A 23,344-nucleotide genomic window follows, 5' to 3' on the forward strand; every position below is an offset into this window, starting at 1 on the left:
TAACTCTTGAAATTCTGCTTTTAACAATAGAGTCAATTTTATCATTAATTAATTGTAAAACAACCTGTTGTACAAACATATATGAAACATATTTTTAAACAAATATTTGAGAGATCAATGTTTGGGTACTACTTGTGTATGTTACATGTATATTCATACCCAGTGATTAGGTTGTTGCATTAGCGGCATTTAAAGACGACAGAAATTAATGGAAAAACACAGTAGAATGTAAATATTTAGAATTGATTATTAGTTTATGTGTTCTGGAGTGTATACACCCATCTTATGCTTTGTAAACTGGTTCACAGATTTCCACTTGTTCCGTATCATTGTTGACTTTGATGCTTTGACCCTCTGAGAGGACAGAATTCGGAATTACATCCCACTGTCGTATGTAGAGAAGTGATGTCCCATGATTCTCTGGGTCTGACCTCTGACCCAGTCGGATAGCTAGGTGTTTATGGCTGTAGATAACATGTGAAATGGCGTCGCTGAAAATATCATCTCCATGACTACAGTAGCAACAGTAGAACTCATATCTGTCACTCCTCCTGCAAAAGACGCAGAGTTATCATCTGAATTTAACATAGGCCATAAAATGAAAGAAAAATCCACAAGACATCGAACCCCTTTCGTAAGTAAGCAGCTGTAGTACAGGGGAATTCCATGTTTATTAACCCAGTCACATTTAACCTGTAGCCCTGAACTTACTAAGATAAAGCGGTATTCATGCCAAGTTGTCTTGCCAATTTAACATACTAACCTCTAGCTCTTCTATTGCATTTGAATGCACGTCCCCAGATATGCAAAACGTGCATATAATGGAAAAATGTATCCTTATCTACTGAGGATAAAGTTTACTCAGAATGCAAAAAAAAATCTGATGGATGGGAAAACCCTATATTATACATTGCCAGCCTCTGATTGATATAGACTAAGTGTTCTTTTTCAATAAAAAGGCCACTCGTAAATTTCATTCAAGTGGCATAAGTTCTTGGAAATACCCCTTAAAGATTTAGAGGATGACTTTCTTACTAATATAACACTTTTCTTTGTAAACGGAAATAGAAGGACATCGCAGCCAAGTAATTTTAAAATGATCTAATTTCCTTATAAAACAAGTTTTAGCCTCAATGCTATGAATAAAAACTAAGTTATAAGAACACTAAACCATTTATTTTTCTAATTGTTATATTGTCCTTCTTTTGCTGGCATTAAATACATTTGTGGTTGATGATAAAATGTTTGAGTTTGTCAATACTTTTTGCGCAGTATACATGTAAGTGTATGTCGCACAGTGACGTGCAGGAATAAGAGAGATGTATTGACGTACAGACGGATCAAGGTTTGTTATTATATACTTTACAAAACTTCTAAGTGTTCATCCTGATAAAAAGAATGATTTGAAAATTGCGAGATAAAATAATGTGAATTTTTCAACATTTCGTAAATGATGTGTCTTCTTCATAATAGCACAGATGATATAGGAAAACACCGATTGAAATCAGGTACCCGTGACAAAATCTCAAAACATTAAACTGGAGTTGATCTGCGCGTGCTTGATATGATAGGCAACTCTTTGTGATTGATACTAGTCTTTACTAACTGATAGTTTCAAAGGATAAACAATTACAATGGCCAAAATTATTATTGGGGAAAGACCCAAAGCCAACGGACTATTTGTGTCTAGATTGTTCTTACGCCAGGTTTTACCCACTTTATATCTGCTGTTTATTTTGCCCTCGACATTGTTTTAAATATCAAGTACATGTACATGTAATCCGTTTTAATTTAATTTAGTGTAATGTCATTTCCATCGGTAACCTAAAACAACCCGACAGCTCCCGGGCGAAACTCAACGAAACCGGAAGTGTTCGTGATATTCAGCAAATGTGAAGGTCTCGGGTCGCAACCAAAGGTCAAGGTCAATTCATCGTTCTTAACTACTTGGAAGTTCGGCGGAAATCAGTCACCGCGACGGCAAGAAAAATAAATTGGGGATATTTTATTTAGTAAAAACATTACACTGGGCGGATACTTACAACTTTGGTTCAGTGTATTTTAATGATCGGAATGTGGAGAACAGTTTGGGCAAAATGTCATCTGTTTTACCCCAAGTCTACCACGGCATGTCAGCGAGTTAAGAACAAGTTCTACTCATTTGAACAGTTATATATTTACGTTTTGACAACTAAATGTAGACAGAAAGTAGAGGTTAGTGGCCCAAACGTCTGATTGATGTTTATATATGTCGTAATTTATAGTCTTGTTGTAAATAGCGCACGAATACACTGGGTGGTAGAAAATAAATATACACATTGGAACATTAGAACGAATATTAACTTGCAATGCAACCAACCAAGCAATTCATAAAAGCTGAATTTAACCTTTAAAACTTGTTTTTAATGATTTTAAAAAATACAAAAACCAAGAAACTTGCAAGCAAACACTGAAGATTTGATAAATTCTTAAAATCATGAAAAACAACGATAGAACCAATTTACATCTTATGACAGATAGGGTGTTGTTCTTTGCTTCTAGCTTAGACACTTACCTTTTGATGACTCTCTGCCGCGGCTTCAGTCGGTAAGTGGCTTCTCTACCACTAGGTACACATGCGGTGCATGCAGTTAAGGGATGGAGAACCGAATTGGGAAACAGTGGGCGAGACGATGCCAACATTTCTCCAACCGGTATTCCGAGCGAGATCTGAGAACTCTCACCTCGTTACCTGCCAGGAAATGATGCCCAGATACGCCGAGAACTCATTTATAGGTTCCATCTTATTGGAATCATGCTTAGATTATTTCATTTTTCGTGACCGAAGCTTCAAAAGACAGAGAACAGGGAAGCTGATTACTGAGTAATTACGTGAGAGTAATTGTGTTGTGTGACGAGAGGGATCATTTCTGTCTCGTGCTATTGAAGTATTCCCGTCTACTACGGGATACTTTGGAATCGTAATAACAGCAGAGAAATCCTTGGTAAGAGCATTTCGCCACTCAAATTAAAAAATCCTTATTGCAACAGACATGATGTCTAGTTTATATCTAATGCACAAAGAGGCGTTTATATATCATACATGCTTTATTTGATGGTATTAAAAACATAAACATGAAAGTTCACAACATCAATACCAATGGCGATAGTAAGAAGAAGAAAATGAAGGGAAATTTTCCTCAGGATTTGAAGATCAAGAAGGTACATGTGCAGCTGATTGCACCATTTCCTTTTACACTCCCTTTCACGATGGGGATGGTGCACTTTTGATATTTTTGCCTTCGGTCCTTCTATCACACCTTCACAAGACTAATTTGTTCGCTGTCATTATTGACTTTAACTTCGAATCCCTTTTCAGCCTCCTCTCTTGGGTGTATTTTCCATTGCTTAACGTGATGTTCATATGTTTGGTTTTTCTCATTATAAGTCCTTTTCCTGATTTTCACCTCCAAATCTCCGTGAATTCTAACCACGTGGTTTACAGCATCATCAAAAGTGTCTGATCCAACAGTACAGTAGCCACAGAAATACGTGTACTCCTCGCTTGGCCTAGAAAAATAAAATTAAAAAAAAAATGATGAAAAACAGTCTGCATGGTCTTGTTGATCACCTACAGACGAATGTTTGATGATGTCTACATTTTGTCCTTGGATCGATCAACTAGTTTCAAAATGTTGTAAACAAATCTCTCTTACCGCCGTATTCCATTGTAGGTTATGTGTTGTACATTTATACAAATCAAATGTTTTATATATTACGGATGTGTGTTTGTATACGTGTTTAAAAGAGAGTGTGTATTTGTGAATATCAAATAGATTACTCAAATACTGACCGAGTTTGAAATACTGAAGGTTATATAATAACAGTCAGTAATTCTAATAATAGAACCCATCTAAAGAACAAAAACTGATCACTTAATTACATATATCCAGATGTCGTAAGTCCTTTAAAACTAACATCAAGAGGGAGTATGATATCTGAAACCAAACAATAATATAGTACTCACTTTCTGATCACTTTCTGTCTCTCGATTTTGTGTCGATGGTGATGATGAAACATCCTCAGTCATGGAAAGAGTCGATGCAGAATAACATTTTTGACGAAGAGTAAACAAATTTTCCAAAAATAAAAACAAGCTACCAAAAAATTAATCTGCTCCCTGCTGTATAAACAACACAGCCTTCCATCAGAGGCCGATCTCGTGCACTGAGAGTAGAGAGGCGATATCCTGCGCAGGAGACATTCGTCGCTCTGTACAGGAAATTTCTTATCGTTTATTTTTTGAAGTGCAGTTGCAGTGAATTACAGCACATTACATATCGGAATATCCAACCACAATAACAGTTATAAACACTTCGAATAGGAAAGCTATTGTGCATTTTCCGTGTGCCTTGTAAATAGATTAATTGGGGTTGACCTTGTTAAACAACTCAGTCTTATGGAGTTTGAATAAAACAGGGTTTATATTTTTAAAATGTTACTTTTTATAATTTTTAATAGGCACATATATTCACGAATTCCAACATTAAGTAATTCAGTGAGTGTACTATAGAAAAATAATGATTGTAGGCTGAAATATGTGTATATGTGTTTAAAAATGATTTTTTTTAAATTTATCTCTCATATATATATATATATATATATATATATATATATATATATATATATATATATATATATATATATATATATATATATATGTAGATAAATAAAGCCTTGGTACAGCAAAAATACTTAAATAAATAAAACAGAATGCGACAGTCCAAATTAAATAAATTGTTTACTGTTAGCGCTTTCAGCCATGTCGGCTCTTCAGACAGTTATACAAAATTCTGAATTTTGTATAACTGTCTGAAGAGCCGACATGGCTGAAAGCGCTAACAGTAAACAATTTATTTAATTTGGACTGTCGCATTCTGTTTTATTTATTTAAGTATATATATATATATATATATATATATATATATATATATATATATATATATATATATATATATATATATATATATATATATATATATATATATATATTACCATGGCTGACCTTTTGAAAAGGGGAATGTAAACCTAGTTCATAAAGTATCCTAATTTTTAAACAGAGAAAATGTTGTAGATTTGATGTAAACGTTGACAAGGAAGGGAAATGAAAATCCTTGTAGGAGATGAATGTCTCTATCGAGAGTATCTGAGGGACTTTTTATTCACGGGAAATTCACAAAAATAGGTTATAACAGAAAGGTCGGAAAAATGACTGAATTGATGATATAAACGACAACATTAATGATGTCAACTATTTTAAGAGTTCCTGAACAAAAAAAAACCAGAATCAGGTCAAAGTGATTATCACTGTACTGCTGGTGATAGATTCTTCATGCACATAGATTTTGTCGATGTTCAAGTTCTATGTTTAATGTGTCCTATTTAACCTGATTGAAATTGATGTGTTTTAATGTAAAACATAGAACCTTTTATTCTATCATTAAGATAAAGCTATCATAATTTAAATCCCCAATTTTAATTTATGCCATTTTTAATATACACTCATATCCTTCGGTATAATCGTGACCACCAGTTTCTTCTTTGAATTGTTTGATTTTTCATTATGCAAGTTTACTATTTTTTTCATAAACGTCAATGAGACATTTGTTTCAGAAGGGCAGTTTGATCAGAAAAATTGTTTTGAAATAAATTTTAATTTTTTTCAAAAATAAATTTTAAACTACGCTGTTAGATCTTTGGCTTTTCCGTTAAAGTTATTTTTCAGAACATCCGATACACCCATAACATCGGTATACTGTTAGCTTGTTTGTTGGGATTTTCAGGAAAAAAATTTGTAATCTCAATTATAACGACAACAATTATTAAAACTCACATTTGAAATTTTCGCTAAAAATGATGTTTACTTTATATTAGCATGCTCTCTTCTTCGATTAAACGCATATCTCATTTTTCACGGTACTTTCTTTTTCTATCTCACTTCTTTCATGATGGAAAACAATATGAGGAAAATGAAACAGGGTGAAATATTCCTGTACACAGCATAAGTAACTTGATCGTTCCAAACATAACCGCATATTTTACAAAAATGTCACATAAAAGGTACATATAAAATCTGGAGTTGTATAGTACGGATGTATTTGTTTCTCTGCAAGACAATTAATCCTTTACAAGACTTATTTGTTCGCGGTCGTTATCAATTTTAACTTTAAATCCTCTTTCAGCCTCCTCTCTTGGAATAATCTTCCACTGTTTAAAGTGGTGTTCAATTGTTTGGTTTTTCTCATTATAAGTCCTTTTCCTGATTTTCACCTCCGAGTCTCCGTGAATTCTAACCACGTGGTTCACAGCATCATCAAAAATGTCTGATCCAACAGTACAGTAACCACAGAAGTACGTGTACTCATCACTTGGCCTGGAAATGTATGTATAGTTTGTTATTTATTTCAGTTTTAAAATAGTAGCCCCTCCTGAGGGTATCTTTATTATAACAATAATATTTTGGTGATTTATTATCTTCTTTTCAAAATGTTGGCAAACCGTCATTTAAAACAGAATTTAAGTGTTTTCACCTTAAACTAACAAATTTTCACCAAAGACAATAGCACGGAAACTATACGGGGAAATGAAAATAAAATGAATGAAAACGAGTTGCTTATCGTAGATTATCTCGCGTGTGTGTGCGTGTGTGTGTGTGTGTGTACACATCAAAATTGATTTTGATACAATCTTTAATTAATAGAATACTAATGCTCACTTTTTGATCACTTTCTGTCTCTCGATTTTGTGTTGATGGTGATGAAACATCTTCACTATGTAAAATAATCAATGTAATATATCATTTCTCATAAAGAATAAACATGTTTCCAGAAACAAGCTACCATATTAATCTACGTCCCTCTGTATAAAACTATTGGACTCTAATCGCGATTATCTAATCACAGTCGATCACCTGCGCTAAAGACCTTGGATGATATACTAATGAACAGAGAGTTTATTATCTCTCTGATTGTATTACATCCTATAACATATTGGAGTTACTTAAACACTTTTAATTGGCCATTCTATCGTGTATTTTCAACATTGTTTGTTAATAAGTTACCTCAATTAAAGCGATATGTCCTCTGTAATTAAAATGATTTCGTTACTTCCAGCATCGTGAAGAGAAAATCAAATCATTTCGATAACTTAATACATGTACTAGAATGAAATAAATAACACCTTACCACATAAATTTGACAAAATAAAAAGTTCTTTTGAGAAATTGACGATATTGAAACTAATAAATCAATTTTTTGAAGGCCGTTTAACACAACAGAGATGCAGGAAATTATCTCTTTTGGTCACTAGCGTCTAAAGCATTGTTGACTCATAGGGAAAATTTAAAGTGATTTGAACGTCAAATAAACTTTAAGGACGTAAATAGATCTCTTTAAAACTATTACAAGTTTCTTTAAAATATGGTCTTAGATTGACATTGTATCAGCGTATTGTAAGCGTGTACATGAGGAAAATTTAAGAACATTCATTATGCTCTAATGTAATCCAAACTTATAAGATATATAGTATTATACAATAACAAACGTGTAAATGACGGACAATGGTGCGACTTTTAAAAAAAAAAAACACCAATTAAACAATGAAGAAAAATCAAATACCACTGTTTTGGATTATTTCAAGTATTTACACTATAGTAAAAGAAACAAACACAAGAATTTTGTTTTGGAGAAAATGAATATTGGACATTTTTATCAAATTAAAGATTTATTCATGTATATTCCACCTAAACCTCTTGTTTCAAATCGCCACTATGACATTTGGATTATGAAGTGGTGTTTTTTGTTTGAAAATGTTGGAGTTATCTACCCCAAAGCATGAAAATACAACTCGTGAAAATCTTTGATTGATGCCATCATATATTTTATCTTAATTTAATGTGGGATTCTTAGATAAGCTTTTGAAAAGTTTTCCTTTCCAAGCCCGATGTCCAATGATCCATTAAAAAAGTATCGTATTGCGCTAATAGCTGACATGATCATTCTTTTCAAAAAAAATTATGTTCTTTTTTAGAATGTACATAAGGAATAGAGAATCATTTCACAGCATTTCGAAGGAAAGTCAACCTTAAATTTATATTATATATAAATCTATATTTTGCGTTCTGAAACTTTTCATTCTGATCAGAAATCACTGAACATTTTGTTTTGGTTCATTTTAGATGCAAAAAGTGACATTTTGTTAGTTAATCAGAGCAAGAAGGTTTGATCGAATTTCAGTAAAAAGGCGCCAGGTAGATGTGACATTTTAGAGCTGATTTAAGGAAAACCTCAACTTTAGAAGACTTCTTAAAACTAACATTACATTAATTTAGCTAAAGCATAATATGTCATACTGCATTAAAATTCATAAAAAGTCTTGATATTGAAAAAAAGCTAATGCACATGTAATATTTGAATTGTTAAAAATTCCTCAATTTTATGTAAAAAAGGTTACATTAAACTGTTGTTCTACTTTCCCCTCTTGCCTCCTATTTATACATTTTAATTGCATATACATGTATACATTTCAACCCCCACCCCCTTCCAAAAAAAACCCCCCAAAAAATGGCATAATGGGATTGGTTTCACCTTTAAGTTACCGGTTTTTAAAGTACACCATTAATCTAGAAGAAAAAATTGTAAATAAATGAAACATTTCAATATAATCACGTTTCAACATTTTCTTAAGTTATGAATTGAAAAAAATATAAACATCTTGTATTTGGTAACGTTATTTTGATTTTCAGATTAAAGACAATAGTGTAAACAGACTGCACTATAGAAGATGATAGAATGCAAGTATATTTATCAAATCTGATCAAATTATCATTGGAAAGTAAGAGCATGATAGAGAATTGTCAAGAATAAAGTCAGATTATGAAATGTATACCAACGTCGATACAAATGTATATGAAATGTTTGCGCGCTTAATATGTGCAATATTGTTAAAAATGCAATGTCTTATTAAAATTGTCATGGAAAACAAAGATTTACGTCAGTAAATTTCTTTGGCAATAGGCATTTATGGAGTCCACATTGAAATCCATATTACATTGTAAATCCAATATTAGTATTCCATATAAACTTTTAAATAATTATTATGATTAAAATGTTATAGATATTCATAGTCAGCATACTTTCTTTAAATATTTTGGGTAAACTTTTGATTTCTTTTTCAAACTTTTTCACATGTGTTGGTAAGGTCACCAGGAAAATGAAATAATCACTGCACATGTATAGTACTTCACAATTTGTTTTAATGTGTTCAACTCGTAAAAATATGCAGGTCAACTGAATTAAATTGTATCTTTCATTTGTCATGCAATGTATATAAAAGTTTTGTCTATAAATTCTATATTAAATAATATGTAAAAGAACACAAAGAAACAAATAGATATTTTGATATCCTGTTTATTTTATGTTTAGAGCTTTCGTACAAGATAATATGTGTACTGTAGATGACATGTCAACAGCTCATTGCGTATTACAATTGTTAATTAGATTGTCCTAATATCGTCTATAATTTTCAGTGTAACTAGTATAAATATAAATGGACGGATGACCTAAAATTGCTGCGTTAATTTAATGTTTATTGCGCCTCCTCTTCTCCCTCTTCCTCCTCAAACTCGCCCTCCTCCTCGGCGGTGGCGTCCTGGTACTGTTGGTACTCAGACACCAAATCGTTCATGTTGGACTCGGCCTCAGTAAACTCCATCTCGTCCATACCCTCACCAGTGTACCAATGCAAGAACGCCTTACGACGGAACATGGCTGTAAGGAAAGTGAAAAACAGTTTAGCACCATAAATATAGAGTTCTAGTCTTCATTATGAAGAAATAACCAGAACAACACGACTAAGCTGCTGCTGTGCAAAGACCTACCAGTGAATTGTTCAGACACGCGTTTGAAGAGTTCCTGGATGGCAGTTGTGTTTCCGACGAAGGTGGCGGACATTTTCAGACCACGTGGTGGGATGTCACAGACGGCGGTCTTGACGTTGTTGGGGATCCATTCCACGAAGTAGCTGCTGTTCTTGTTCTGGACGTTCAACATCTGTTCGTCAACCTCTGCCAGAATTAAACAAGTAGGTGAAATTCTACATACATTAACTTTTCAGCACGTGTATACACGCGAATTTATTAATTGCTTAAAGATAGTACCTTTCATTGACATGCGTCCACGGAAGAGGGCGCTGACAGTTAAGTATCTTCCGTGACGTGGATCGCAGGCAGCCATCATGTTCTTGGCATCGAAGATCTGCTGGGTCAGTTCTGGGACGGTCAGAGCCCTGTACTGCTGGCTACCACGTGATGTCAATGGAGCAAATCCAGGCATGAAGAAGTGGAGACGAGGGAAGGGGACCATGTTGACAGCGATCTTTCTTAAGTCAGCGTTCAATTGACCTGTTGAAAATCAATTCAGTTCTCTTTTATTCTCTTTCTAACGTATATCACACTTCTTTCAAGAAACAAAAGAAAGTTAAATATTTACCAGGGAATCTCAGACATGTTGTGACTCCGGACATGGTAGCTGAGATGAGATGGTTGAGGTCGCCGTATGTTGGGGTGGTAAGTTTGAGTGTACGGAAGCAGATGTCATATAGAGCCTCGTTATCAATGCAGTATGTTTCGTCGGTGTTCTCGACAAGTTGGTGAACAGAGAGGGTAGCGTTGTAGGGTTCCACCACGGTGTCGGATACTTTTGGAGATGGGACAACGGAAAAAGTGTTCATGATTCTGTCGGGGTATTCCTCGCGGATTTTGCTGATGAGTAGTGTTCCCATACCAGCACCAGTGCCCCCGCCCAATGAGTGTGTAAGTTGAAATCCCTGAATACAGTCACAGCTTTCCGCCTCCTTTCTGACAACATCCAAAGCTGAGTCGATCAATTCGGCTCCCTCTGTGTAGTGGCCCTTGGCCCAGTTGTTTCCTGCTCCGCTTTGTCCTGATTTCAGGGAAACAACATCGATTTATTAATTTCCATGCCATATTTTATTAAACGAGATCAACCAGATTGTTCTTTAACATTTTCAGCAATTTTGCTGTCCGAAATACTAACCGAACACGAAGTTGTCTGGTCTGAAAATTTGTCCGAATGGGCCTGATCGGACTGAGTCCATGGTTCCTGGCTCAAGATCGATAAGAATGCTACGAGGTACATATTTTCCACCTAGAATAGAAAAGCAGTCGTGACAATTTCAACTCTTAACTTATCATTTAATAAAGTCTTTGGTATATTGGTGTCTGTAAGGCTGTAAGTATTGTTACCTGTTGCTTCATTGTAGTAGACATTAATTCTTTCTAACTGCAAGTCTGAGTCTCCATGATAGGTTCCTGTTGGGTCAATGCCGTGTTCATCAGATATCACTTCCCAGAACTACAATAGAAAAGAATACTAGTATCTAGCTATACAGTCGCAGAATAAAATTATTGTCAATGATTGTGTCTTGGCGTGTTCATCAAAAATTAAAACTTAATTGAAAAGTGGTCTTTATTTACTGGTATGTTAACGCTTTTGTCATTTGGTGGACCTACAAATACGGTGAAAATACTCCAAAGCTGCTAAGTTTGAAAGTACTTTATAAGTTTTGGAATGATGGTTGGGTGTCTAAGATAATTATCCAAACTTTATTTTGATCTGAAAAATATCCAAATACTAGTACATCGGTTGTATTTTTCTGTCTGTTTTAACAACACTTTAAACAATTTCAGTATACATTGTCTCTAGGAATATTTGTTTGGTGTAAGTGTGAAGAAGAAGATAACGGTAACCAGGGACTACTACTCAACAACAATCTTTCAATCAGGCTGTCATTGTTTCTTCCATTCTAATCCTCAAATCCGTGATCCAGCTTTTATCATCAGTTATCTCCTTTCCAATGAATGGGCTTAAACAATGGCTGACCAATCAAGGAAGGGATCTCTGATCATCACCGAATCTCAGAGTGTTTGTGATTCTTCGGGAGTAAAAGATTCCTTGATACTGGTTTTTTAAATTCTGGAGCAGAGATAAAGAGTGCGAGGTGGTCCTTAACAATGGATACATTTATGGACAGTCAACTGACAAGTTGCCGCCTTCCTCTTTGTTTTCCTAGATGTCATGAATGAACTTGTCATTTAAACATCACCAAATATCAAACAGTAGCTTGTAAATAATTCAGAAGCAACTGCACCTAATGAAATTTGGAGACAATTTATTCGTGTTAAACTAAGGTATTAAATGTTCATTACAATAAAGCTGGTAAGATGTAAATTGTGAATAGAACCCAAATCTCGCGGGGCTCCAATTTAAAAGGCCTGACTCCAGGTGTTGGGTTGCTACGATAAGCAAAAGATTTCTTGTTAGAATTCAAATTCAATATTTGTCTTATTCTGATATACGTGAAAGTGTAACTTTATCTCTTCTAAGCTTTTGAAAAAGCTGTCAAAATCCTTGCTAAATGGTGAAATTTAAAGTTTGATACCACCTGTATTACCATCATTATGAGGTGACGGTAGTTTGTTATCATTAGTTTAAACATGTGCTGGATATGTAAACCCTTGACGCTTCTCGTGTAGCCAAACACATCGTGTTTGTCTTTTTTGTCAGCAGTAAGACATATTCAAAAGTAACTGTCTTCGAAAATCAGCACCACATCAGAATCATTCTACAATAGTACTGACAATCCTCACGTCTCCTTGGTGACGAGTTTAATTCTCTGATGCATCTGTCGTTTTTGTCAACAATAAAACTGATTCAAAATCAGCAACTGTCTTCGAAAATCAGCACCATATCATTTCTACAGCCAGCAGTACTTACTACCCTCTCGTCTCCTTGGTGACGAGTTAAATTCTCAGATGCATCGATAACTGATCGGGATCGGCGACTTGCACGCAAGGTTCGCGATCTAGATCAAATTGTCAGATCTAAAGAAAAGGGTCTCCGCGATTGAGTGAATGACTATGGAGGGAACATAAATGAATTGTTCCTGTTTCATCAGATATATCTAGATAAATTAAAGGTATCTGCTAAACACTGTTTTGTTTATATGAGTGTATTCGTTGCATTGTGTACCAAGAAGTTATTGCATATTTTGATAAATATTTGTCATCTCGATGGATTTAAATTTGGAAATTCTATTTTATGTCATCTTAAAAGTTTAGAAAGTCAAGACTCTAAATAACTCTTTCATTTTTTTTTGTAATAAGCAATGAAGTATAAAATAAAATTGCAATTTGTATTTATAAAACAACTTAGAGGGTTTTAGAAAGTATACTTGATTAAACAATCACATTTCTCGAATTTTATCCTTTGATTCTGACTAAGGCTTCGTCAAGGAGTTTTTGAAAGTAAGAGGTACTCTATTTGGCTGTGTTATTCTTAAACATTAGAACATCACAGTTAAGTGACTGACAACAAAGAATCGACTAAGAATGAACAATTATCGTCTCATTTTTATTCTAAATATTGATATAGAAATTATAATAGATAAACGCTTTTGTGGTAGACTTAATAAAACTTCGTTGCAATGTTTTCTCAGATTGACACAAACCTAGGTCTTAATTTCAATTAAGGGTCTACATGTGTCCATGTTTGTGTAAGATAAATAACTATTAAAAAAAATCTTATGTGGGAGAAATTGTAAACTGTAACATGAGTGGGTATTGCGTATCACCTGAGAGCAGATTTTCTGTTTTGATGGTGAAAAGAGTGTAAATTTAATATTTTTAAGAGTAAATAGCCGAACTTATATATGAAGAGCGTAGATCTTCTATGTACAAGTACAAGGGAAAATTTTTAATTTAAAAAATAAAATATGGTGATCAATCATGATTGAATCGATCGATTTACTTAGGTACTTGCTCTTGTCGCATTTCTTTGGATAAACCCTGTTTCACTTGGTGCGCTTATCACGTAATCCCTGAGAATTGTTCAACGGATTGTAAAATGGAAGGCTGAAGTTTGAATGAAATGACATTGATTTAAAGGCCCCGAGTGAGGATTGTGCATCATTTCTTGGGTCGGGGCACCATCATGTCATTGTGTTAGCTATTGTCTCATAATCAGATATGATTTATTTAAAAATACCTTAAAGAAAGCCTCTTCTTATCAACGGTGGTCAGCATTTAACAATGTTTAGGTTAGAATTAGACTTTATCGGAATGAATTTTGGCCTTTTTCACTTTCCTATTTCGTCTAATTCTTGTACAAACTTGGATTATATCGTCAATTATTGTCTTGACCTCTTTTCCATCGCATTTATCAACGTCATTTTCATTCCTCCCGCACATGTTGGCAACGTCATTTATTGTTAAATTTATTGTTGAATGAATGACGGCTTCTTATTCCAGACAACGGGTACTTCGAACGTTGGATGTGTGAAACGTTTGATAAAGGATAAGAAATGTTCATTTAATGTTGCATTCGGAGGATTTAAAGCCCTACCCTGACCGGCCGTATCAGTACCCCGTTTCAGAGCGATAATGTATGGCCATGTTTGTTCCGGATCCCATTAGCAACAATGAATTATTTCCTCTATTGTAACCACCCGAAGTCACTACGTGAATATATGTTTCATTAAAAGGCACTGAGCATGTTTAATTACACATGACACAACAAACTATAAAGATATACAAACATCCACTATAAAGTCTTTCGTCTTGTCACAGAAGTCGGACCTCGTCAACAAAATGGTTAAGATTTTTATGATGTTAAAATGACTCTGGTGCATTGTTGAACAAGACATTTAATTAAATTTTATAGCAAAACACACATAAAGTGGGATATTAGTAATGCAGATGAAAATATCAATTTCTATCAACTCAAGTAAAAACTTTAATGTAGAAAATTATAACAAGACAATATGCTTTGAAAGTTCTACAATTAAATAAAGACACAATATGTTCCGAAAGTTTTGTACATGTATTCTTGCAATCAGAAACGATTGTTATATATAAAAAAGATAAGTTATAATTTAGATCTTTGAAGGTTTAGATCAAACATTGATTATTGGAATACTAAATATTTTTTCTCGATTCATAGATATGTCTCAAATCCTTTTTATGTGAAGGTACAATGAGAGTCCTTCCATGTCATTGGGAAAAATATACTTTAATGCTAAAGCACTTTTAAAAGTTGTTTTTTTTTTCAATTTTGTACACACATAATTTAATGAGGGATAAATTAATTCAAAAGTATAATAAATTCACTCACTTTAGCACCAATCTGGTTTCCGCACTGGCCAGCTTGCATATGCACAATTTCCCTCATTTTGTTGGTGTGTTTGTTGCAAATTCACGAATCAGGCCCTAGCCCTCCCTTAGTTTAATGAATTAAGATAACTGCTCATAAAATAAATTGTCCAGATACTTATACCCGTGCCTATTTACGCATTTAATACGCCCTTTAAAAATAGTCCCGATGCTTCTCAACCAATATCTTTTTTATTGATTTAAATTTCAATGGGGAATTTAAATCTCCTATTTATATGAAAATTCTGTTTTAACTATATGCTTAAATAATTTTATCAGATTGCAATAAAATTTAAAAATTTAAAATACTAGAGATGAAAGCGGACGAATTTGCATGAAAGATGATCAGAAGACAAGACTACGCAAGAACAAGGCCCAGTGATCAACCCTGGATACAGACTAGTAAACATAAATATAGAAATTGTAACACATTTATTTTTAAATATTTGGTAGCTATGATACATGGATACTACTTCAATTTTACCTGACAAAAACATTGATCACTTGAGTTCTTTTTTTTTTTTTTTTGGTTTTTTGTTTTAAACATCCTGGACTGAGCAATGATACCGGGTTTAACATTACCTTTGAGAGGCTTGAGACGTATCGCGTTTAATATTGTTTTATGTAGCTCTCTTTCATGTGTGACCATTTCTTGTCAACGATTTTGGCAGCATGTAAGGTGATGAAATTATCTTTGTTCCCGTTGATTGTCTGTCTGTGAACTTCTCAAAATCGTTTAACCCCGATAGCAGAATGTATGAAAAACTTCCAGACTGATATCGAAGAACTTAAATGCAATATTTGCATAAAATGTGCAGTCTCCTTATTTCATTTTGTTCAGCAAATGGGTCATTAATAATTTTTGGAACTGTCTTACTTGTGTAGATTTTCAGAATATCTCCAAATCTACTTTAACCTAATTACAAATTCTATTGATAATTTGATTAATTTGCTGAATGGTGAAAGAAACTGTTAATTAGATCACAAAGTTAGTATCTCCTATTAACTTTTCAAGACCTTTTGCAAGAAAGGAATTTTGAAAGGATTATCAAGCCGTGTTCACCGAGGAGGCTCATACAGAAAACCAACTTTGTGACTTTTCTTGAGTGGTAAACCTTTTGTGTAGTGATTGCTCAAGACAATTTTTATGGCAACATTAAACAGAATTTCCAGATATGACACGGCCCGACACTTTCTATAGATTTGCATTTCTGAATAGCTACATGCATGTCGAAGGCTTATTGAAAACTTTCTTGGCAAATCAAAGATTCAAATCACACATTTTGATACATAAACGAGACAACACAAAGCAATTTCTGTCCTTTTTATTGCCACAGTTTGTATACTGTTTTCTTTGTATTATAGAGATCTAGCATCAAAGACAGACATGGTAGGCATTGGACCAATGATTCTTCCAATCTTATCCAGATGAAGAAAACAATATCTCGGATAATTTTTAACAGACAGGGGTGGACACTATTACATGAAGGTAGGTACTTAAAAAAAGTAAGATAAATATTGGTTTGTGTTATTTCATACAACACTGCATATATTTTGAAATTTTCTGATATTCATACGGCAATCCGTACTTTAGAAAGAGAACATGCTTCTACTTTCTTACAGTAGACCTGATTTTAAACTACAAAATAGTAGGCCTATGAGCTGTGACATATTTTTGATATGGATATTGTATTAGTTTGAACACATTCTCAGACCGTAAGAACACTCTTTTCAGTCGCATGTTTATGACAAATCATCTTGTATTTTGGAAAGATTGACACTGTCACGTAATGATGTAAATTTATGAAATGTTATGTTTAAAAAGAATATGCCGTCAGCTACACGAACCTTGTAATTGGATTTGTAGGTTAATTAAGGTAGATATACATGTATGAACTACGTTCATCAGCTAGATGCTACGAATAGTACAGTTTATCAAATTAGAAAACCAAACTCAGTTTTTCACTTCCAATTTCAATAACAGTATTGGTACAAATAGAACCACACCAGAATTTTCTAACTTTTAACAATAATCAATCAAGGAAATTATCTTCATACAAGATCTGGTCTCTAGCTATAGGAGAAAGCATAAGTTTCTCTTAGGAGCAAAACAAAGGCACTTCTTACCGTGTAGACTGATTATCTCATGTTGAAACGTTTCCTTCTTATTTGTTTTATGGGTATCAACGGTACAACTGATTTAAGTCACTAACATAGTGACATTTTATAGATGTAAAAAAATGAAGCAAAATATTTTTACGAAAAATATAACCTAACGTTCATGTATTAGATACAATCAATTGCTTGATATAATCAATTACGACATTGCAACATAATATAACAAAAATCAAAGTGCCCGGTCTGTCAATGCATCATGTGAGAGACCTGTACGATATTTTGCCTACACTTGTTCATCACTCGGCAAAGACCTCGTGGATGTCGACGGGACATGTTGTAGATACTTCCCCAATCTGTCTGACTGTTTCAAAAGTTGACAACGGTTTCTACCAGTGATTCTCTATAGCAATTAAACTCAAGACAATGATTGTGTCGAGACCTTATCTCTCAACACTTTGAAACATTGAATCTATCGATAGAACCGAATGTCATGGCGCGTGGTTTCAAATGACAACCTATCAACAAAGCCCATCTTCTGGGAGATCTGGGGTATAGAAATAGCCAGCGACAAGACGGGCTGATATTTCTCTTGTTTACACCCTTTGTTTTAAGGGGACTGAACAGAGACCAGTTGCTTTGATAACTGTTGCAAAGTTATGTGGACGTGTTACAGCTAGAGTAGTGTGTAGCGGGAACTGTCAGGATTTGGACCAGAATCAAGAGTTCAGTGAAGACAACTCCAAAGGTTATTAAATATGTAATATAAAGGTTATAATTAGGTTAATATCAAGTCATCTAAATGGGATTGCGGAAACATAGTATTCAAATGAGTAATTTTTTACAATGAACAGCATATACATTTTTCTTGCACTAAATGTGGAAATGAAAACGTTCTATAAAGTGTTGCGGCCAAACTTGTTCACGCGATGCAGGTGAGATTGCTGTAGATATTTGCTGAATACAAACAATACAGACACATTTTCGTTACCTAACAGTCTAGGTACGAATACTTTCGAGCATTTGAAAAATACCAACACAGGAGAAAGTGAATTCAATAAAGAAGATTCTCCACCTGTGCTTTCAAGTCATTCTTATCAAAGCCTTAATGTTATCAAGATTGGGGAAGGTGTAGCGAAAAACGAAAGCTTAATTCTGAATGCATTAACTACTCGTTTTCCCTCGGAGTCTGATCTGGAATATTATTTTATCAAATCATACTTTATACCAGGTTTAATATTATAAGTTTTGGTCTTTGTTCCTCCCTAGAATTCATCATAGTGGGGTGTTCACGATCAGATATATCCCGTTTCATCACTCACTGTGCGTGGTCTACTATATTATGTGGGACACTTTCAGGCCCGGATTAAACTGTTTAATGCTCTCTGAACAAACTTCATCCTGTCGGTTGGGCAAACACTTCATTTTTACTGCATGGGACAGTCCTTTGAGAGGGATTATCGGCTGTCATTCGGAGATTGAACATCTCTTTAAATTTGCTCGTAAGGAATGAGGAATATCTAAAAAGATAAACGGGATTAGAGGATTAAGAACTGTAAAGCTATGGAATAAATCCTCCCATACCACTGCACCCGTTAAAAAGTCCCCAAAATGTTTGAGATCGTTGTCCGAGTAACGGGATCGGATATGAATATCTGGAGACTGATTCCCGCTATGATTAACAAATTCTGAAATAAATGTTTCATCGTCTGTTTGTTACTTTCAAAATTGTTTCGTTTCGTAAAAAAGTATGAAAAGAAGACATAAAAACTTAATTTAACGATTATATAAAGATTATTTTTTGCCGTCGATTTGCATAGCGCTCTCACTCGAGTAATTTTCAATTTTGTCGGTATCAAAACAAAGGGTCGACTTATAAATTTGATATTGGACATTTAATATGAAATCTAAGGACTATTAAAAGATTGAAGGGTACTCTTATTAGCACTCTCACGCCCTGAATTATTTCTCAGTATTGATTAACCAAGGAAAGGGGTTTGCATTGGATTAAGAGAGCATTTCAGAGATTTGAAATATGAAGTTTACTGCAAATAATATTGACAGGCTGGTTTGGATACCATGTATATATCCGCGACCTTCTTGTCAAATCCAGCTTTTCAGTATCCCATCTGCGGTATTCAGACTAATTTCTGTATTTAGTAAAAAAGCTGGCTTTGGAATTCTAGTTTCCGAGACAACATTCCGTGAATATGAGTTTTTATACTCAAAAAAGTAAAGTTGAGTTGGTCATTCACGTAAACAAACTCTTTTTCTCCGTGGAAATAGATCCCCATGTGCGTTATCTTAACCATTCGGGAACCGAACGCATTAATTGGTTTACCAAGAAACCTTTGAAGTGTTGAGTCTTTCAATAGGAGATCATCTTTGTCAGAATTCAGCCATGAGAGTCTTATAATTGCCCAATGACCATGGTCTTATCAGCGTTAAGCTGTTTACCCGCCATTTTTCCTGTGGACACTGGGATCTGTGGGTCTTTGATTGCGACATGCTGGACACACTTTCCCTTTCCCCCTTAAGACCACTCTTATCCTTCGCCACTCTTTAAGCAACAATAACTTTGACATAATTTAGCAAATGATTAACATACTAAACATATGAATACTTAGCATTGAGTCAGGTATGTCCAGTTTTGATACAAATCTTTCCTTGGTATGTTTTTTTATCTTTCAGGTGGTGTAGCTTTTCATTCGCTCGAAGATTTTTTCCCGCAAATATTACAGATTATCTATGATTGATAAGATTAGGTCTTTTACATGTTGTACAAACCCTGTCTATAGAATAAGGGTTGTTAGAATTTAAAAAAAAAAACAAGCTAGAAAGATGCATAGTTTTAAAAAATGCTAAGGGATATTTAGCTTTGTCATGTGGTTATTACAATTGAACAATCCAATTTACAAGTTGTTGTTTTTTGTTCAGTGTTTTTAATGAGCTAAAGATGCAAACATTTCCTCGCTAATGTTGTAATAGTGGGGCTCTTGATACTTTAGGCGGTGCCAGTTCTATTTTTCGGCGTCGGTTTTATATGTTAAATCGTTTTTGTACAGTTGTATTTTATAAATATTATTTTATATCATTTAATTAATTTGTATTCACACTCAGTCTGTTGTCTTGAATATTATTAATGAAATCCTCGGGACTATTTTTCCTCCAACAGAACACGTTTAAACATTTCAAGAGCGAACATGCTCATTAAAAATTCCATACTATAAGAGTGGTGTCATGCACAAATCTCAGGAAAGATCTGTAAATCTAAGTTATTGGGACCGGGTTGAGTTTTAGTCACCTATCTCACTGCTTCACGACTATTTGTGTAGTGTTTGGTAACAAGATTTTATCGAAGTGATAACAAAGGAGTTGTTTATTGAAACAAAAGATGTGTTGATGACAATATGATCACAACTCGACACTCTGAATCAACAGAACTTTAATTTGACATAGCAATGTGGTCATTGTTTTGCCATAACTAACAACTTAACCGTAAATTTCACAGTGCTCAGACAATATCATCAGTTAACGATGGGACTGATAGAACTATGCATATTAAATATCAAACAAAATGATGCCATTGGTTCATATGGTAAAGATACAAATATTTAATGGTTGTTTCTCATATCGATTACACAAATGCTGAGTAAATTAGTATAAAATCCAAAAAAATATTGGATAATTTTATCTTTGTCACGTACAGACAACAAAATTGGAGAGTAAGCAAAGTTACTCTTTCATCTATAAGCGGCTAATCTTTGCCCAGCATCATAAAACTTTTTCACCTCTTTGTTAGGACACAATAGAAAATATCTCTTTTCGGTCGCAGAAGGACTTGCTAACAGACGAAAAACAAGCTTAATGTTTGCACAATTATCCCCTTAAATACGTTGTCTTATTGCAAATAAAAAGATATTGCTAATCCAATTCAAAACTTCTTTTTCCTACATTGCTATATCCCTGGTTTTATAAGGGTTCTTTATCGGTAAAACAAATAGGAGAAAAGGAGAGTGTCATTTATCTCTGGCTCTCCAAATTAGTGGTGGTGGAAGAACTCTCTGTTTGCTCACCAAAACGAAACCATGGGCAAATAATAAAACAGAAAGTGGCGGTGGGTAGACAAATATACACTCAGAGTTGAATTAACCCTCGCCTTGCAGAGATCTGAGTATTATCAACATCAGATTTACAGATAATTGTAGATACACTAGCAACCAGACGTCCACTAAACGTTTTGAGGGCCTGTACGGTGCGTTGCACTGATTTAGGTATTACTGCGCCCCACAAGGGGGTGATATTTCGCGGATATAAATTACTCAAGGGTTTGTCAATTTGGCCCGAAACATTTTAAGAGAAATGTTATTGATGATTTTAATATCACCGTAACTCGACAAACAACAAATAACCAGTTATTTGTTTTTCAAAAAATATTTGCACATATCGTCGCAATCTGGGTCCGATCTCGACATAATCATACCCCATAAAAACTCTGTGAGAATCCCATATGTCAAGATTTAGGTATAATCTTTTATTTCAGATCAAATGGTGACAAATCTGAGCAATTTCAATGTCCTTATCGAACTGATAAAATCATAAGGTTTGAAGAAATTTCAGTAAAATGAGTTTGGATTATAAAAATGGAACAGGTGTTTGTTAAAATGATTCAACGGGAATATGAATGAACAAATGTAAACTTCTCCTTAAATGCATGTTATGTAGTTGAAATTAGCTCTAAATGGAAATAAGGCTGCACTTGACGGTTTTAAAGAATTGATTTCGATTGGTAAATTTTATAAACCTCAAATCTAGACCGTTTATAAATAATTGTCAATTTTAAAAATTTCAAGAGGAGATTAATACTAATGGAGCTCAGAGAGATTTTGTCAGACTAAAACACAACTCGGGGATCAAGAAAAGAATTCGCAGAGTTTTGTGTTGTAGACTTTCATATACAACATATTCTAAACAAACAAAACTTGAAAGCTATATCAATTACCGGCTTTGGTGGTCAATATTAGGCTTCCTTCGTTTGACAGAAACGATCGTTATTGAATTAACTTCAATAGAAACACCAACTTGTTTTTCTTACAGATTTCGGATTCATTCTCCGACATTTATTAATTGTATTATGTTCGTTACTCTCTCCTCTGAATGTTAAATCTTCGCCTTCAGGTGTAAATTAAACACCGTTAATACCTGGTGAATATCTCTTAAATAAAACATACCAAGTACAGGTGGTGGAAAAAAGACATGTCGCGACGGTGTTACCTGACACGAAACACGGTACTCTGAAACTTTCTTACAGTTCAGACAGTCTTTTTATAAAGTGTGTGTAAAATGTTTCCCATGACACCATTTATTAACAAAATTAACCATTTATTCCGAGTTACATCATTTCTATCCCTGAAGTTACGTATAAGTTCTTAAACATTTAATATCATTTAAGGTAGTACATGCATATATACATCGATTTAGGAAAATACACAAAAATATGTTTTAGATAAAAAAGTGTTCCTTTACATTGTGTCGATTAACGCAAGTCAGAAATGATAAATGATAAATAATTATGTATTTTTTAAACGTTGAAATAAGTTTTGCAGTAGCCCATCTAGAAACTCAATGATATTTTGCTATATGGTTTTAAAAAGATTAAGGTACAATTTGAAAAAGATTAAAAACGACTAGGAATTCCAATTTGCTTATACTTTAACTCTTGAGAATTAGAATTCGTGTTAGGTAGCCCTGTGATTAATTGTCGGGATCTGTGCGTTTGTGTACAGGGACGACAATTTATAGTAAGTGTATTCTTGATAAAGAACTATTTTAATGGAATGTATAGAGTTCCACTTTGATTTGTGGTGATAAACTTTGACGTAACACATTTAAATGTTTTATTGCGTGAAATAATAAATGTTTTTTTTAAATAAGTCATCTAACTATGAAAAAAATCAAATCTTA

The 23,344-nt window shown here is 33.9% G+C and overlaps 3 protein-coding genes and 1 long non-coding RNA gene across 6 annotated transcripts in view; 2 read left to right on the plus strand and 2 right to left on the minus strand.

Moving 5' to 3' along the window:
- Nucleotides 1-18: 18 nt before the first annotated feature.
- LOC128192667 (uncharacterized) lies at nucleotides 19-3,287 on the minus strand. Its single transcript, XM_052865541.1, has 2 exons — nucleotides 2,555-3,287; nucleotides 19-551 (listed from the first exon to the last, which is right to left on the minus strand). The coding sequence occupies exons 1-2, from the start codon at nucleotides 2,680-2,682 to the stop codon at nucleotides 284-286; spliced, it is 396 nt and encodes a 131-aa protein (XP_052721501.1). The 5' UTR covers nucleotides 2,683-3,287; the 3' UTR covers nucleotides 19-283.
- A 3,000-nt stretch (nucleotides 3,288-6,287) lies between these two features.
- On the plus strand, nucleotides 6,288-9,282 carry LOC128156470 (uncharacterized). The gene is made up of 3 exons (XR_008239724.1): nucleotides 6,288-6,420; nucleotides 8,068-8,287; nucleotides 8,783-9,282. It is a non-coding gene; the product is annotated as an uncharacterized LOC128156470 (long non-coding RNA).
- A 146-nt stretch (nucleotides 9,283-9,428) lies between these two features.
- Nucleotides 9,429-15,386, minus strand: LOC128156468 (tubulin beta chain-like). The gene is made up of 7 exons (XM_052818635.1): nucleotides 15,228-15,386; nucleotides 11,303-11,411; nucleotides 11,094-11,204; nucleotides 10,527-10,979; nucleotides 10,196-10,438; nucleotides 9,917-10,102; nucleotides 9,429-9,806 (listed from the first exon to the last, which is right to left on the minus strand). The coding sequence occupies exons 1-7, from the start codon at nucleotides 15,282-15,284 to the stop codon at nucleotides 9,625-9,627; spliced, it is 1,341 nt and encodes a 446-aa protein (XP_052674595.1). The 5' UTR covers nucleotides 15,285-15,386; the 3' UTR covers nucleotides 9,429-9,624.
- A 417-nt stretch (nucleotides 15,387-15,803) lies between these two features.
- LOC128156467 (uncharacterized) overlaps nucleotides 15,804-23,344 on the plus strand; it is a 36,103-nt gene continuing 28,562 nt past the window's right edge. The window contains exons 1-2 of one of the 3 annotated variants that reach the window (XM_052818630.1): nucleotides 15,804-15,944; nucleotides 16,631-16,754. In XM_052818630.1, the coding sequence (XP_052674590.1) occupies nucleotides 15,903-15,944; nucleotides 16,631-16,754 (166 nt within the window). In that variant the 5' untranslated portion in view covers nucleotides 15,804-15,902. Of the gene's footprint in view, nucleotides 15,945-16,356; nucleotides 16,375-16,630; nucleotides 16,755-23,344 lie in introns of those variants that run through there. The other 2 variants (XM_052818634.1, XM_052818632.1) reach the window with 2 other exon arrangements.

This window comes from Crassostrea angulata, chromosome 7 (genome assembly GCF_025612915.1).
Source record: "Crassostrea angulata isolate pt1a10 chromosome 7, ASM2561291v2, whole genome shotgun sequence".
In the NCBI taxonomy this organism is placed as follows: Eukaryota; Metazoa; Mollusca; class Bivalvia; order Ostreida; family Ostreidae; genus Magallana; species Magallana angulata.

Bases quoted from the DNA above. Each gene is read 5' to 3' on its own strand.
- LOC128192667 (XM_052865541.1), bottom strand. From the start codon at position 2,682: ATGTTGGCATCGTCTCGCCCACTGTTTCCCAATTCGGTTCTCCATCCC. The intron at 552-2,554 runs GTAAGTGTCTAA...CGTCTTTTGCAG, and splicing joins CGGCAGAGAGTCATCAAAAG to GAGGAGTGACAGATATGAGT.
- LOC128156468 (XM_052818635.1), bottom strand. From the start codon at position 15,284: ATGAGGGAAATTGTGCATATGCAAGCTGGCCAGTGCGGAAACCAGATT. The intron at 11,205-11,302 runs GTAACAATACTT...TTTCTATTCTAG, and splicing joins CTACTACAATGAAGCAACAG to GTGGAAAATATGTACCTCGT. The intron at 10,980-11,093 runs GTTAGTATTTCG...CCCTGAAATCAG, and splicing joins ACCAGACAACTTCGTGTTCG to GACAAAGCGGAGCAGGAAAC.